Source organism: Ambystoma mexicanum, chromosome 7p (assembly GCF_040938575.1).
Source record: "Ambystoma mexicanum isolate Mex_15411 chromosome 7p, UKY_AmexF1_1, whole genome shotgun sequence".
Taxonomy (NCBI): Eukaryota; Metazoa; Chordata; class Amphibia; order Caudata; family Ambystomatidae; genus Ambystoma; species Ambystoma mexicanum.
This window is the reverse complement of record NC_090939.1, coordinates 58,660,091-58,676,219: the sequence shown is the minus strand read 5'-3', so window position 1 is coordinate 58,676,219 and position 16,129 is coordinate 58,660,091. Positions and strand designations below refer to the sequence as shown.

Below are 16,129 nucleotides of genomic sequence, written 5' to 3'. Positions count from 1 at the left end.
CAGAGATAGACTTGCTGGAAGGGGTAGGGAGGCTCTGTTTCTTCAGTCGGGGAGAAACAGCAGCATTGACAGCTCTGATGACCTTGGAGCTTCCATTCAAAGGCAGTGACCTTAAGTCCGCCTGATGTCCTGCTCACTGGCCGGCCCATGTTACTGTGATGGTGGTTTCCCCTGGGGAGCTTGTGCTTTTCTCCACCCTTGTCTCTCTTTAACCTCTGTTCCAGGCTTGCTCATGATTTGTCACCCATCTGTCTTCTACCTTCTCCCCGCCTTTGTCCTGCCTCCCCCGCACCCCCATCTTTATGTCTGTCCACCACATCACTTTGGGTGAGTAGGTTCTTCCGCAGGCCTGGGTCTGGTTGTGACTCTGAAATGTACTCTTCCTCAAACCACTGACCTTTCTTTGTGGCTGAAGGAAGGACTCCTTTGGGTTGTAGGCACAGTGACTGCAGGCTTCCTGGGGCCACCCTCTCCCCTTCTGACCTTTATGACCTCTTGTGCCCCACCACAGAGCGTGTTTCCCGAAGGTGGCCCATGTGCATAGGATATCCTCAATGCATGATTGCAAGCTTGCAGGCAGCCCTCCATGCACTGGGACTGATACTGGACATTCCTGACCCATTTGGTTGATAGTATTTATGGATTCTTTGTTTTCAGACCTAATCAGGACAACACGTTAGGACGGACATCAATCTCCGAGAGCCAAAAGGACCCAAGACTGGGAGCAATCGGAAGCGTACAATCTCATACAGGAACCCCACCTGTGACCTCAGAACCCCCCTACCTAATACATAGCCTTGATAAAGACACTAGAAGTCGAAACACGTGTCAGCTGACCACCCACAAGACTAAATATCTTTGCTTGAATAAATAACACTGAAACCACCAAACTCATCCTTTTCAATATACCCAATGCGAGGTAACCAGGAACTGTCTTTTTTACTACACCAAGGAGGTATGGCCACCACCCCCAACCACCTGTGACCTTGCAGAATACAATCAACAGATCACCAGAAATGAGGGCGTAGCGCAGGAGTGTTCATATCCTAGGGCCCACCAATCTCCCATATTTATGGATTCTGCTCACCTGTGATATATCTATTTTGCAATTGTCAAATGTGTGTTGCCTTCCTTCAGGCGACAAGAAGTCTCGAGTTGAGGCATGCGAGTGCTGTATCAATATAAAACAGCTAGATCAAATAAAATTCTCGTGTTATGTTATGTTAGCTAGAATTCTTAAGCGCCGCTAAGACCCAAAGGTATCTTGGCGCTATAGATTTACTAAGCCAGAGAGAAAAGAGGAAACCTTTGTGGGTTCTTTTACAGCCACAGCAGCTGTGATACGGTCACTTTTGGGTGCCATATGCAGGACTGAGCAAGGACATTATGTCTACTGAAGCATGCTACCCGGCCGGGCTCTTGGTGTCTCCATTAGATAACATTGCAACCCTAGGCCGTCCACTCTACTTGTCACATCTATTATCTGCCTCTGGAATCTTCTGATATATAATTATTAGTATTGGAGTTATTGTAGGATTGTCGTCATTCACATAAGGGAATTTCATCAGGGTCAAAGGCAAAAGGAAGTTAACAACCATGTGATATCAAGTCTCCCCCCACTATGTAATAACTAGAATAGGGGTCTCTGCCTCTTGATGAAGTGTAAACCAACCCAAAGCCAGCATTGCTTGGCAGTCAAGTCAGCCCCTCCTTCACATCTGTCTACAAGGCCTTTTGCTGAGAGTAGGAGTAACCAAGCTGGAAATTGATTACGTTGCATGTGTATGGTTTCTGTGACAGTGTGATGCCTTTGTTAAGTGTGCAGGGTTTCTAAAGCGTGAACCTTACTGTAGAGCAACAGAGCATTGCTCCTAGGGGATGAAGTTAGGGAGTTACAGGTAATGGTATTTAGGCTCTCCCTATCCTTCCCAGAGGAGCTGGGAAGGATAGGCCGAGCAATGGAGGGTAGGAGCTCCACAGGGGGAGACTTCAGGTTAAATGGAGTGGTCAGTGGGATATTCTTTGAAGAGTTTGCTCTTCATATCCATCCTGCAGGGTATCGTGCTAACATGTCGACGATAACGTGCTGAATGCGCTAAAAACTGACCAAGGGGGAGAGGGGGAGTGGGGGCTGAGGTGGGGTCTCCTCAGCTCCCCTTGCTCGGTGTAATGGGAGTCAGGAGTTGCGGGGGACAAGAAAGTAAAATAAAACAAAATAGGACCCTGCTGCACCAGATCCCATAAGTGGGAGGGAACTGACGCTGCAGGGAAATAGAGGAGTCGGCGGCACACACAGAAGTGTGCCGCCGAAAGGGAAATAAATATGAAAAGGGTACGCGGGTATGGGGATGAGGGAATAGATCATACATGTGATCACTGCGCTTCGCTGATTTTTTAGACAGCATTTTCTATGTCAGGGTTTTCGGCGGCACAGTGATCACATAGACCCATCCTGCAGTAGAGGATGGATTGGACCAGTCTTATTCCTGTCGGTAACTTCTTCCAGAAAGAGTGTGAATTAATGTGCAGAGACCTGTTGAGGGTATAAAAGTATGTGGATCCTTATACCCCTCCTTGTCTCTCATTGGTGCTGTTTCTTTCTTTGCAGAGAAAGGGGTCCTGCGTGAATATGGCGACTATTAACAACATCCTTCCAGACTACTGCCGACTCACCTTCCAAGCTTCCCGGCGCCAGATGGATGTGGTAGAGGAGGACACTTGGTTCCTGGAAAACACTCCCTCTATTCACTCTCACTGTCTATTGCCCTCACCACGCTGTAACAATGTGGGGGGAAGGGAAGAGGGAGGTGATAGCGGAAAGAAGAAATGTGGGATGCGGCGGAAGGAGTGATGAAGGGTTCCAGGGAAAGGCCTAGACAAATCACAATAAAGTAAACACACATGTTATTTTATTATCATATAACTGTAAAATGAAATCCATGTTAACACAGATCTATTTTAAATTCTAGATGAATCCATATGGCGGGTGATTGGTTCGCCAATCATGTGTCCAATTAAATAAAGTTGCGGGTAACTGCAAAGACAATTTACACTATTTTGTGCTGTCTGATAAATTTGTGGCCACATGAACTAATGGTGATTTCAACTCTATTTGTGGTAGAAATTGGTATACAATAATGTTGGTGACCTATTGGGTGGTGCATGGAAAATGCTAAACAATGCAGACATAATAAAAGGTGGTTATTTGTCACCCATCGCTATTCCAAGCTTGGTTTCTGACACAATGTGGATGTACATAGGATATTTTCATTTTTTCTTCATGCTTCTCGGAACCCAACCATGAGCCCAGCTCTGGTAAATGGCGAATGGATGATGCTGTCAGACAACATTTGGGCCGGGTGGCTCGGTGGGATTGGTGGAAGAATGCGCAATAAATGTACACATAGATGACAGGTACGCCTGAGCCCTTCCTGTGTTATGCTGAAAAGCCGGGCAACATCAACATGAGTCAGAAACCCACATTTGTGGTAAAGAAATATTGATATGGGGTATTTACAAAGGTGGGCGAACATACGCAAAAGGTAATACAAATCTTCAACAACAGCACAATGGCTTCTCCTCCAATAGGATAGCAAATATCTAAACACGTTTTTTCTCTCTGGGAGGGGGGGTCAATGTGCAATCACTCACAGTGCTGGGGTTTGAGTGTCTCTGGCACTTGACTGCTTCTCATCCTTGACCCTGGAAAGAATTGTTTGCTCCCAGGACTTTAGGTCCATGCGCCAGCACGCTACGCCCCAAGGGATGGCTGAGAGTAGAGATTGTTAGTATTGTGCAAGGCACCAAAGCTTCCACCACAAGGCTGGAAACCTAAGCTGGCTTTATCACTTACCTGTGTCTTCATGGCCACCTACCAATCACAGAGTCCTGGTCCTTGACTGGTTCCCCAATGGTCCTCTCTTCCAGTACCACTTGTCCTCTCCACCATAAACTCTCTTTCCTCTTGTGCCTTCTCAATGGTGCACCACAGGCTTGTACCACCACACCTCTGGGGTTCACCCATATCAATCATTGGGTTCACTTCATCCATAACCCCTCTCCTCCATATTCTTCCATGGTTCTCCTCATTCTCCTTGGTGTTCTCTTCCCGCTTCTCCTCACTGTCTCCTCCAAATGTTTTTCTCTTGCTCCTCTAGACCTTCTCCTGATGTTGATTCCGGACCAGGTCCTCCCTGATGTTCTCAAATCTCCTCCCTCCTCCTTCTTCCATTCTGATCTGCCCTTTACCCCACTTCTTTACTCCTCCCTCCTCCTTCCTCCATTCTGATCTGCCCTTTACCCCACTTCTTTACTCCTCCCTCCTCCTTCCACCATTCTGATCTGCCCTTTACCCCACTTCTTTACTCCTCCCTCCTCCTTCCTCCTTTCTGATCTGTCCTTTACCCCACTTCTTTACTCCTCCCTCCTCCTTCCTCCATTCTGATCTGCCCTTTACCCCACTTCTTTACTCCTCCCTCCTCCTTCCGCCATTTTGATTTGCCCTTTACCCCACTTCTTTACTCCTCCTTCCTCCATTCTGATCTGCCCTTTACCCCACTTCTTTACTCCTCCCTCCTCCTTCCGACATTCTGATTTGCCCTTTACCCCACTTCTTTACTCCTCCCTCCTCCTTCCTCCATTCTGATCTGCCCTTTACCCCACTTCTTTACTCCTCCCTCCTCCTTCCTCCATTCTGATCTGCCCTTTACCCCACTTCTTTACTCCTCCCTCCTCCTTCCTCCATTCTGATCTGCTCTTTACCCCACTTCTTTACTCCTCCCTCCTCCTTCCGCCTTTCTGATCTGACCTTTACCCCACTTTTTTACTCCTCCCTCCTCCTTCCTCCATTCTGATCTGCCCTTTACCCGACTTCTTTACTCCTCCCTCCTCCTTCCTCCATTCTGATCTGCCCTTTACCCCACTTCTTTACTCCTCCCTCCTCCTTCCTCCATTCTGATCTGCCCTTTACCCCAGTTCTTTACTCCTCCCACCTCCTTTGCAACTCAGTTGGACACCTCCCCTCCAATGCCTCTCACACCACTTCTCCTATGTCCCCTCCACCTGTTCTCCGGTTTTCCCCTTCACCTCATTGGTAATGCTACTCTCCACCTCCTTTGTAATGCTCTTGTCATGTATTGGTCCCACCTGGTAATGGTTGCACTGCTGAGAATGAAGAGAGGAGGCCAATCTCTCTGACCAACCTTTGTTACACTTAGAATATAGATGGCTGGTGGTCAACAGTGGTCCACCCAAGGTGACACCTAATCGAGAGGGAAACTACCGTAGTCGATAAAAACCCTCTGTTGATAAGGACCCAGATTGTGAGGTATATAAATGGCTTGATCATAGGTTCTGCTTGAAGAGACAATTTAAGGAAAGATAGGAGCAAAGAGCTAAAGGCGGCACCAGGAGATAGAGGGAAGAAAAGGGGTGTACTGCTTTAGGACAGGGTCAGCGGGCGGCTGCAGTGCAACAGCCGAAGAGGACTAGAGCTGGGAGGAGCGGGGCAGATGGGCGCAAAAGAGGAAACACAGGGCGGGGGGATAATAAGCAGGAAGGAGACCAGGAAGGTCCAAAGTTGCAGGACATGGGTTACGTGGGGGTGGGCTAGATTCCGGAGGGTGGAGCATGAAAAACATCATCGCCATCTTGGATTGGCCTCTAGTGAGAAAAGAGCGAATGTCCCAAGTGCTGTCAAATAGACCAGTGGAACTGTATCCTGTCATTCCAATTCCTGGCGGGCCCCCGTCCTCTTCAATGCACCTCACTAACACCTTCCTTCACAGCTGTTCTGCCACCAATGACTTCCAGTAATCGCCCGCTAACTCCTCACACCCGCATTCATTCTGAACTGCTCATCATACCTTTTATAAGCGGCTAACCTGTCCCAATGGGCCAACCTGTTCATGAGTGAGGGCACCTGCTGGAACTGTAGAAGCGGCATCACAGTACCTTACATGCCAACATTCTGTGACCAAAATTCTGTAGGAATCTTAAAGTTTCAAAAACAGAACTATCATAATGATGATATCCCAGGAAATTATGTCGCATGAACTTTGGCCTTCAGTCACCACAGAAAATGACCTGAAGTGACATGTGGCCTTGAAGAGATCACAGGAAAAGACTGACTGGTGTGGCCTATCCAAAAATCCTCTGACCCATCATTCAAAAGAATGTGCCAAATAAGTGAGCTGTGAGCAGTGTGACCGGCTTCTTCCTCATTAACACATGTTTTCCTCTTCAAACATACCCGCTGATAATCACGAGATGGCCAGCCAGCAGGGAGCTGAAACACAAAATACCCACTGAAAAGCTATAAATCCTTCTATTTGAACAAGTGCCTGCTGTGGAGGATCCGGTGTGAGAAGACAACAAGGTGATAACACTTCTGTATACCCGAAGGGAAGTGACGGCCGCCACAAGGGCTCCCGCAAATGCAGCTTGTAAGGCAAGCCCCAGAACAAAGTAATACAGAGAAAAATACATTACTGTGTTATACAACTGCTGACTGGCAACATGCAGCAGTTGCTGGGGGCCTCCCGCAGGCTCATGGTCACTTTCAACTAAAAGGTTGAAAGGCCCTGATGCCTTTCATGCCCTTGACACATCAAATATTTCAAAAATGTACTAATTAAACCTGCCTCACCCCAACGGAAGTGAGAGCTACAAGGGCTCCCACAAATACAGGTTGTAAGGCAAGCCCCATCTGAACAAAAGTAATATAGAGGTAAATATATTGTCAGGTTATGAGACAGCTAAATGGCAACATGGGGCAGTTTCTGGGGGGCTCCCTTAATCGCCGCTTGGCTTTTTAACAGTTGTTCTCATGTCCCCTCAGTGTCTCCTGCCCTCCTTTCATCTTTCTCATCCATCTGCCTGTTTTTTCTCATGTCCCCTCGGTGTCTCCTGCCCTCCTTTCATCTTTCTCATCCACCTGCCTGTTTTTTCTCATGTCCCCTCGGTGTCTCCTGCCCTCCTTTCATCTTTCTCATCCACCTGCCTGTTTTTTCTCATGTCCCCTCAGTGTCTCCTGCCCTCCTTTCATCTTTCCCATTCATCTGCCTGTTTTTTCTCACGTCCCCTCAGTGCCTCCTGCCCTCCTTTCATCTTTCTCATCCACCTGCCTGTTTTTTCTCATGTCCCCTCAGTGTCTCCTGCCCTCCTTTCATCTTTCTCATTCATCTGCCTGTTTTTTCTCACGTCCCCTCAGTGCCTCCTGCCCTCCTTTCATCTTTGACACGATGGACCCTGCTGTTAAGGTTTTGGAGTTCTGCTGCTGCTGGAAGAAAATATTGGTGATTGTATGATTTCATGGTCTGTTTGGTGGCTTTGGGTATGTTCATGATAGATGTGCAATAAAAGTATCCTTGTGGTTTCCAGCGGGGCAGGTCGACATTTGGTTCCCTTCCTATCTGGAATTGTCATTGTCAGGTGGAAGCATGGTGAAGGTCAGTGGGAATGGCCAGACCAGATGGAAAGCAGTGAGATGGTTCCCACGTGTGGCAGGCCTATAGTTTAAGTGTCTGGCTGTGGAATTGGTGGCGGTGCATGCTGGAATGTTTGAGTGCTTGTTCCCCTGAGTCCATGACGAGTAGGGTCCCATTACATGAGATTCAAGAATGTGACATTTTGGTCTTAGCCCCATGTATATGATTGAGGGGGAATTCCAGGAAGTTGCTTTCTCTGTGTGTGCTCTGACTTGTTACAGAGTGTTTGGGGTGGCTGTATGCTTGCTTTTGTTGCCCTCCTGTGGCTGCATGGTGGGAATGATGTATGTAGGTTCTGCCATTGGATGTTGTGAATCTATATGCTCGGAGGTAAATCTTGCACTGCATTTGTGTATTGGGGCCTGCACCCTGCCTGTTTATTACTGTGGTGTGTGTGATGTCCTTGTGCTCCTTAAAAAACAAAACACTTATCTTCGGGAAATGCTCTTTCTGGAATCCCCTTTGACACAGTCAGCCCTAGAAAACCTTTTACTGCCACTAGTTGGCACCTTGCAGCTCTGTCCTCAACCTTTTTATAACATCTCTTCCATCTCAAGCTAAGACAATGTCACCAGTGTTTATGTATGGAGCAGCCTGTGCTGTTTTCCTCAGTTTCCATCTTTCCTCTACAAGGCAAAGAAACTGCCTTTCCATATTAGGTATAGAGCACCATAAGGTGATGCAGAGAATCACCCAGCGCAAGATCCTTCTTTTTTTTATGGCCTTTCCTTTTTTGGGCCCAGAATAACTTACAACTAGCTGATTGGCCAGTCTAAAAACCCTTCATTCTCAATTGATGCAATTTGATCACCCTCATGGATCCTCTGCCTCAAAGGTTAAGGAGGCGGAAAGAAGACTTGTAGATTCATTTCATGGGATTAGTGGAACTCTGTTACCACTTTTGTCAAGAATGACAGTTTCATTTTAGAGATACCTTGTCTTTGCTAAACTGAACACATTCCATGTCCCAGTCTGGAGGGCCTCAGGCAGCCAGGCCCAAAAAACACAAAACAAAAAAAAAATATTTTTTTAAAAATCGGTATGTGTTGCCACTAAATCTGTAGGCGGTAGAACTGCTTAAAACGCGGTATCCTACTGCCTAAATCGGTAGGGTTGGCAAGTATGCAACATGCATTTCATAAGAGCTCTTTACAAGACCCCTTTACATTATGTACATCACACACACATCACACGTAAACTATGTTGCAACATTCATGATATTTATGGCGTTGGTTTAATTTAGTTAGATGTTGGGCTGACTTTGTCAATGAAGTACAAGCAACTTGTGTTTTATGCAATATGAAATATTGCCATAAGATGGCGCATGTGTACTACGAATCAAATAAGATGGAGTTTACAATTGTACATTATTTGAAAAAGTTTATTTGGCGTATCTTTGTTATTCCTCTACAGAGTTATGTAATCTCTCACGCTGTTTGCCTGTTCATATAATTGAAATGCAGTTGTTTTTGTTTTCAACATTGTGCATTAATTGAAAGAGGTTATCCTTTATACAATTGGTTCATCAGAATTTTAAAATCATGTATAGCACACGGCTGGCGCGCGCGCACGCATGCACGCACGCGTTCAATCCATAACATAAAATGGCAGCCATGGAAATCCTGAGCGAGTCACTAGGCAACTGCCCTGCACCACGCTGCAGCGGATTGACACAAGTGCCCCTTTTCATAATCATATTCCCCCAAGACCTGCAGGAGTGACCAGCCTCTCTGTAGACAGACCTAAAAAACACCATTCCAGTCCCTAAAGGGCTCGCTTTGGTTTTTTTTCTTGGCAGCCGCCTGTTTTAGATTTTTGGATCACTTTGTGTGCTGATTTTGGGTCCTAGGCACGGCAGGCCAAAGAGCTTGGGATGTCCCCATTCCAGCCCTGGGGACAGTGCTGATGCCCAATAACTCCACTGAAGTGTTGATACCTTTGCTATCAGTATAATGTGTGCTTATCACAGTCAGCACTTGACATGGTTCATAAACAATACAAAAAATGACATGATGATCTATGCTAGATAATGACGAATTAAAGGCTGGCTAACAAAATACAACTTTTAATACACATGTGAGTTCTGCATTACAATAACTAATATAATAAAGCAAAAACAAAAATCTCAATGAAATCATCAGAAGCACTAAAATAAACAATTCAACGTGTGGCACGTGCTACTCATACAAGGTAGATTTGAACAGCCCGCCCTCTCTCAGGCTGGAAGGTCAATCTCTTGCAGGATTCTCATGAGACCTTCAGTTTCTCGTTGTGATTGGCCAATATGGATGTCGCTAACATGGTGTGCCCAGTCCCGCCTTTCACAGGTCACGTGGGGGAAGAGCCTGCATTCCAGACTTCTTAATCCACTCAGAGCAATCGATAGAACACGCTCTCCCAAAAGGGCTGACTCTGAGGCAGCATTGGACTAGACTTGATGCCACTGTGTCTGTGTGGGATGGGGTGTGGTTGGCGTGTGACCATTGGGATGAGTGGCTCCGCGGCTGGCATCCTGGTACCGGAATTCGCACCACAATCCGTTACCATTTGCATCGTCTCCAGGAGATCTGGTGGGTTTGAAAGAGAGGGAATGTGCGAATTCATAGCGAAGTTGGGGACCCAGTAAACAAAGAATGAGCAAATAAGGCCCTCTTTTTTGGAGGGGGCTCTGTGGGTGAGGACAAAGATACAGAAGTATACACACAGTTTCCACAGATAGCTACCCAGCTATTACCTAGTACTGTCCTCTGGAGATTGGTAGAGGAGGAGGAGGAGGTCATTATCTGTCTCCGTCGCATAGCCCCAGGTTGGTGGTTGCCATAACAGTTTGTGGTTGCTGGGTGGTTTCCTAGTTGAGTGAAGTTAGGTAGGTTTCCAGAGAGGAAGTGTTGCCAATATGTGGCACTGGAGCAGCTCTGACAAAGGGCAAGTGTGCCAGGAAGAGAGCAGGGCCAGACTGAAGGGCGAAAGGGTGCTTGCACCAAGAGAAGCAGGCTTGACGGGGAAGGGCGACAATAGCCCACAGGGGTGGCTGTGGGAATGAAGTGGAGAGTAGAAGTGGATATTAGTGAGGAGGAAGTGAAACACGGGGCAGTGCAAGAATCTAGAAAATGTCCAAACGGCTGGTGCAGGAGAAAGGACTGATGACAAGAAGAGAGAACAGCAGCGATTTGTAGAAGTGCCAAGAAGTCGGTAACATTGAGGAAGGGGAAAAGGCAGGTAATAAGGGAAGAAAGTGAAGTAGAATAAAGAATGGGGATGGCCACAGAAAGTAAGAAAAGGAAAGGAGTGAAGGAAATAAAGCAGACAAAGGTAAGAAAAAGGGGAATTAGAGTATCCCAGGAGAAATGCAATCATCTGTTCCAAAGGAGCCTTTCCAAGACAGCAGAACAGATCGGTAAACATGTGAGGAAGGTGAGGCGAGTGAACACGATAAGTGCAAGTAGAATGTATAAAGAATGCGCGGGCGCACATCAACAGGGCTAATCTAGGAAATGCTGATGGAAAATAGTGAAGCGCTAAAAATGGCTTCGAGGCGGAAATGCTTGGAAACAATGTAGAAAACTGGGAGAGGAAATCTACTATTGTAGTAAGCAGTTAACAAAAATGTGTTGCCAGCAAATATTTTATCGGATTCCAACAGATTTTAAATATACAAATACAATTGCTAAAAATATAGGCATATGGCAGGGAACTCATGTGGTTAATGCTGATTTGGCAAATGCAGTGGAGACCATTCGTATAAAGGAGCGCAACACAAAGGAGTAAAATAGGGGTAATGTAAGTTTCTCAGTGGATTGTGAGGGGACTCATGGTCAGCGGGCAAACATTTAATCCCCCAGGAAGCAAAGATAGGTGAAAAGTGAAGATTTGCAAACCCAGAAATCACAAGGTTAGAAAGGAACAGGATAGGGTTTGAAATGTAATGTCAGAGAAACAATGGTGTATAAATGAGGGAATAGGAGAGGCCATAACATTTGATGTCAGAGAAATGATGGCGTACAAATGAGGGAATAGGATAGGGCATGACATTTGATGCCAGAGAACCAATCGTCTACGAATGAGGGAATTGGATAGGCCGTGACATTTGACGTCAGAGAACCAATGTTGTATAAATGAGGGAACAGGATAGGCCATAACATTTGACGTCAGAGAACTAATAGGGCGTGACATTTAACGTCAGAGAAACGATGGTGTATGAATGAGGGAATAGAATAGGGCGTGACATTTGACGCCAGAGAAACGATGGTGTATAAATGAGGGAATAGAATAGGGTGTGACATTTGACGCCAGAGAAACGATGGTGTATAAATGCGGGAATTGGATAGGGCGTGACATTTGACGTCAGAGAAACAATGGTGTATAAATGCGGGAATTGGATAGGGCGTGACATTTGACGTCAGAGAAACGATGGTGTATAAATGAGGGAATAGAATAGGGTGTGACATTTGACGTCAGAGAAACGATGGTGTATAAATGAGGGAATTGGATAGGCCGTGACATTTGAAGTCAGAGAACAATTGGTGTATAAATGAGGGAATATGATAGGGCGTGACATTTGAAGTCAGAGAACAATTGGTGTATAAATGAGGGAACATGATAGGGCGTGACATCTGACGTCAGAGAAACGATGGTGTATAAATGCGGGAATTTGATAGGGCGTGACATTTGACGTCAGAGAAAGGATGGTGTATAAATGAGTTTATAAAGAGATGGACATGACTAGTATCTAGACATTAATGATGTGTTCATGAAAACAAAAATAGGAGAAATACAAATGGTAAACTGCTTAAATCAAAGAAAATAAATCACGAAGGATGAGAGAAGAGATATAATCAAAATGAAGAATACGCAAAATTATGCAGCGATTTCAACAAGATGAATTGTAGAAAACGAACTGGAGGAAAGGGCATTGGGAAATCTTTCAGAAAGACTACAGGAATGGAAAGGAACATGATAACAGAACATACCAATATGAATATGTTTAATAACAAATCTGCAGAGGGAATTAAATTAGCAATGGAAAAGCGATCCATAGGAAAAGATGTTAAGAAATGCATAAAGTAGAGGTTTCTTGATAGAGTCAAGAATGCGATGACATTTCAGAAATAGAAAAAGGAAAACCAAAGAGCAGCTGAGAAAACATCCATATAAAGCAGCATGATGGGACCTTCTGTGCGCTGCCCTGACCTGTCACCTCACCCTGGCACGGTGCAGTATGTTGCGCGGCAGATATCTCGGAAACGGTGCATCCTAGGGCCTTAAAACATGCTTTTTTAGGGACCTAAAGTTGTGTTCCTGGCGTTGAGATGGTTAAAATGAGCGTTGTCCTGTCCTTCTATGACCACATTGATGTTTTGCGCGTTGCGGTGCTAATACCTTTGAAACGGTGCGTCCTAGAGTCTTGAAAGGTGGCATTGTCTTCCTCACGTCCAGACTCTTGAAATGAGCTCTGCCTTCTACGACCACCTTGATGTTTCGCTGTTTCCAGGCAACTTTCTCATGTGTGCAGGGGCTGAAATCCGGGTAACGGGGTGGAGTGTCCACATGTAATGTAGCCAGTGACATCCGCGGGGTCCTAACAGGTAACTGTGCAAATGTGGTGCAGATTGGTGGCACGGTGTGGAATTGTAACAGGAACAAACTAACAGATTTCCTTTTTTATGTATATAGATGTTTGGTTGCAAAAGTGATATGCTTTCCAAGCGCTGTGAACACAGCAGATGATAAGGCCCTGCTCCTAGAGCATGCATTTAATGAACCTTGTAAAGATGAACGTCTGAGCTAGACCTGCTGCGATTGGAGCCTGTGGCCTGTAATTGGCTCACAGATTTCATTTGTGCAGTAGATAGTGTAATGCAATGAGAGATCTGACTGGACTAAGGTGACTTGGCCATCACCAATCTACCTGTAGAGCAATTGCTCACCACCTTGCACCAGGGGGTACTCTGTGTTACTCTCTTGGGGATAGACCCTCTGTATCCCGCCCGCTAGCTGTGCAGAAGCTAATATCATTATTGTTAGCACCCAGGATAGACAACCCAGCCAATCAGGTTGCTCGGATAGTGGGTGGAATTCCATAATCCAAGCCAGCGTTCTGAGCAAGCTGGAAGCTGCTAGCGCCCGCCCCGCCCCACCATCTTGCCAACCACTCCCTTTTACCCCCAGGTGTGGAACCTCTACTTATCACTTACCTGCCCGCTTAATGCTTCTTTTGCCAGGCTGCCACGCTTTTCCTCCTTCGCTACGATCGGCCATGGACATGGAAGAGGGGCTCCACACAGAGCCCCACCTTCCATTTTCATGGTGGCCATCTTGAGTGAGTATGTGATCCAATGAACAGGTCGTGGGCAAGCTCGGCACCTGGTTATTGAACCAAATACATTGCTTTATGACTGCAGTTCTTAAACCGGTGTGCTTGTAGCAATAATACTCATGCCGGCTGGATCAGCTAGGTAATAGGACCGGGGTCCATCACTAAAGCCCTCCCTTCTCTCTCTTGTGCCGGTAACTTGGGCTCTGCACCGTTGCCAGCTGATCCAGCCCAGGAGCGTGGGCATTATAGCTTAATTAATATAATTGACTTATATCACGCTTCATTCCCAACTGCTCCTGGGTTGTAAGAGCCGGACTGGGGATCGAACCCATGTTCCATGCTTTGTCTTGTTCCCAAGGTGGGTGTGTTGCCCCTGAGCTTTCCTCCAAACTTGCGTGGTTCAGGCCTTGTTAACGCACACCCAGGTGACATGTCCCCTCTCCTTGCACATGGCTGCGCATTCACAGCCATGGACTCCCTTGCGGACGGTGCTCTTCTTGGCAACCTCTGTTTCTTGACACTATTCAGAGTTGTTTCCATTGACGTCATCCGCAGAAAAGCATGGCTGCACCTTCCCTTGATGGGAAAAAAGCCACAGTGTAGGTGTGCTTCTTCCCTCTTTCTAGGACAGGCTTCCACAGTGTAGCTCTGTGTCTGCACTTGGTAGATCCTCTTTTCCAATTCCACTTTCACACCAACACACTGTGTGATTTTGGGCTCATTGCAAAGTCTACCTGTGTGTTATTTTGGGTTCCTGCAGACTGTTCTTACTCTGTGTTTTCAGGCTTTTCTCAGTCTTTTTGTTGTGTTATTTCACACTTGTTGTAGAGTCTACCTTTGTGTGATTCTGGGTTCCCGCAGACTTTTTCTGATGTGTGATTTCACACTTGCTGTAGAGTCTAGCTTTGTGTGATTGTGGGTTCCTTGCGGGCTCTTCCTGCTGTGTGATTTCCCACTTGTTGTAAAGTCTACCTTTGTGTGATTGTGGGTTCCTTGCGGGCTCTTCCTGCTGTGTGATTTCCCACTTGTTGTAAAGTCACCTTTGTGTGATTGTGGGTTCCTTGCGGGCTCTTCCTGCTGTGTGATTTCCCACTTGTTGTAAAGTCTACCTTTGTGTGATTGTGGGTTCCTTGCGGGCTCTTCCTGCTGTGTGATTTCCCACTTGTTGTAAAGTCTACCTTTGTGTGATTGTGGGGTCCTTGCGGGCTCTTCCTGCTGTGTGATTTCCCACTTGTTGTAAAGTCTACCTTTGTGTGATTGTGGGGTCCTTGCGGGCTCTTCCTGCTGTGTGATTTCCCACTTGTTGTAAAGTCTACCTTTGTGTGATTGTGGGTTCCTTGCGGGCTCTTCCTGCTGTGTGATTTCCCACTTGTTGTAAAGTCTACCTTTGTGTGATTGTGGGTTCCTTGCGGGCTCTTCCTGCTGTGTGATTTCCCACTTGTTGTAAAGTCTACCTTTGTGTGATTGTGGGTTCCTTGCGGGCTCTTCCTGCTGTGTGATTTCCCACTTGTTGTAAAGTCTACCTTTGTGTGATTGTGGGTTCCTTGCGGGCTCTTCCTGCTGTGTGATTTCCCACTTGTTGTAAAGTCTACCTTTGTGTGATTGTGGGTTCCTTGCGGGCTCTTCCTGCTGTGTGATTTCCCACTTGTTGTAAAGTCTACCTTTGTGTGATTGTGGGTTCCTTGCGGGCTCTTCCTGCTGTGTGATTTCCCACTTGTTGTAAAGTCTACCTTTGTGTGATTGTGGGTTCCTTGCGGGCTCTTCCTGCTGTGCGATTTCCCACTTGTTGTAAAGTCTACCTTTGTGTGATTGTGGGTTCCTTGCGGGCTCTTCCTGCTGTGCGATTTCCCACTTGTTGTAAAGTCTACCTTTGTGTGATTGTGGGGTCCTTGCGGGCTCTTCCTGCTGTGCGATTTTCCACTTGTTGTAAAGTCTACCTTTGTGTGATTGTGGGTTCCTTGCGGGCTCTTCCTGCTGTGTGATTTCAGGCTTTATTTGCAGAGTCTTCCTGCTGTGTGATTTCAGGCTTTATTCGCAGAGTCTTCCTGTTGTGTGATTTCACACTCATTGTACAATCTTCATCTGTGTGATTGCTGTCTCTCTCGACACAAAACAACATATCCGGAAAAGGGTATTGTCAGGATGGATTTCAGTATTAAGAAGCCTTGGATTCTTGGATGACACTTCAGCTCAGAGTAGGGCCTCCATGGTCTTGCTGGTGACTGATGCTCTGGCAAGTTTCCTGCAAAATGAAACACAAAGAGGCTCTCAGTTAGTTCTGGCTACTTGTGGCTCATTCACTGATTCACTCTGCTGAGCAGGTGAA

General features: G+C 46.4%; 2 protein-coding genes across 2 annotated transcripts in view; one reads left to right on the top strand and one right to left on the bottom strand.

Moving 5' to 3' along the window:
- LOC138525687 (butyrophilin subfamily 2 member A2-like) overlaps positions 1–3,211 on the top strand; it is a 130,191-nt gene extending 126,980 nt beyond the window's left edge. The window contains exon 5 of the mRNA XM_069635770.1: positions 2,609–3,211. Coding sequence (XP_069491871.1) covers positions 2,609–2,643 — 35 coding nt within the window. The 3' untranslated portion in view covers positions 2,644–3,211. The remainder of the gene's footprint in view (positions 1–2,608) is intronic.
- Positions 3,212–8,847: 5,636 nt separating this feature from the next.
- VTCN1 (V-set domain containing T cell activation inhibitor 1) overlaps positions 8,848–16,129 on the bottom strand; it is a 234,062-nt gene continuing 226,780 nt past the window's right edge. The window contains exon 6 of the mRNA XM_069635769.1: positions 8,848–16,045. The gene's annotated coding sequence lies outside the window, so the exon portion shown is untranslated. The remainder of the gene's footprint in view (positions 16,046–16,129) is intronic.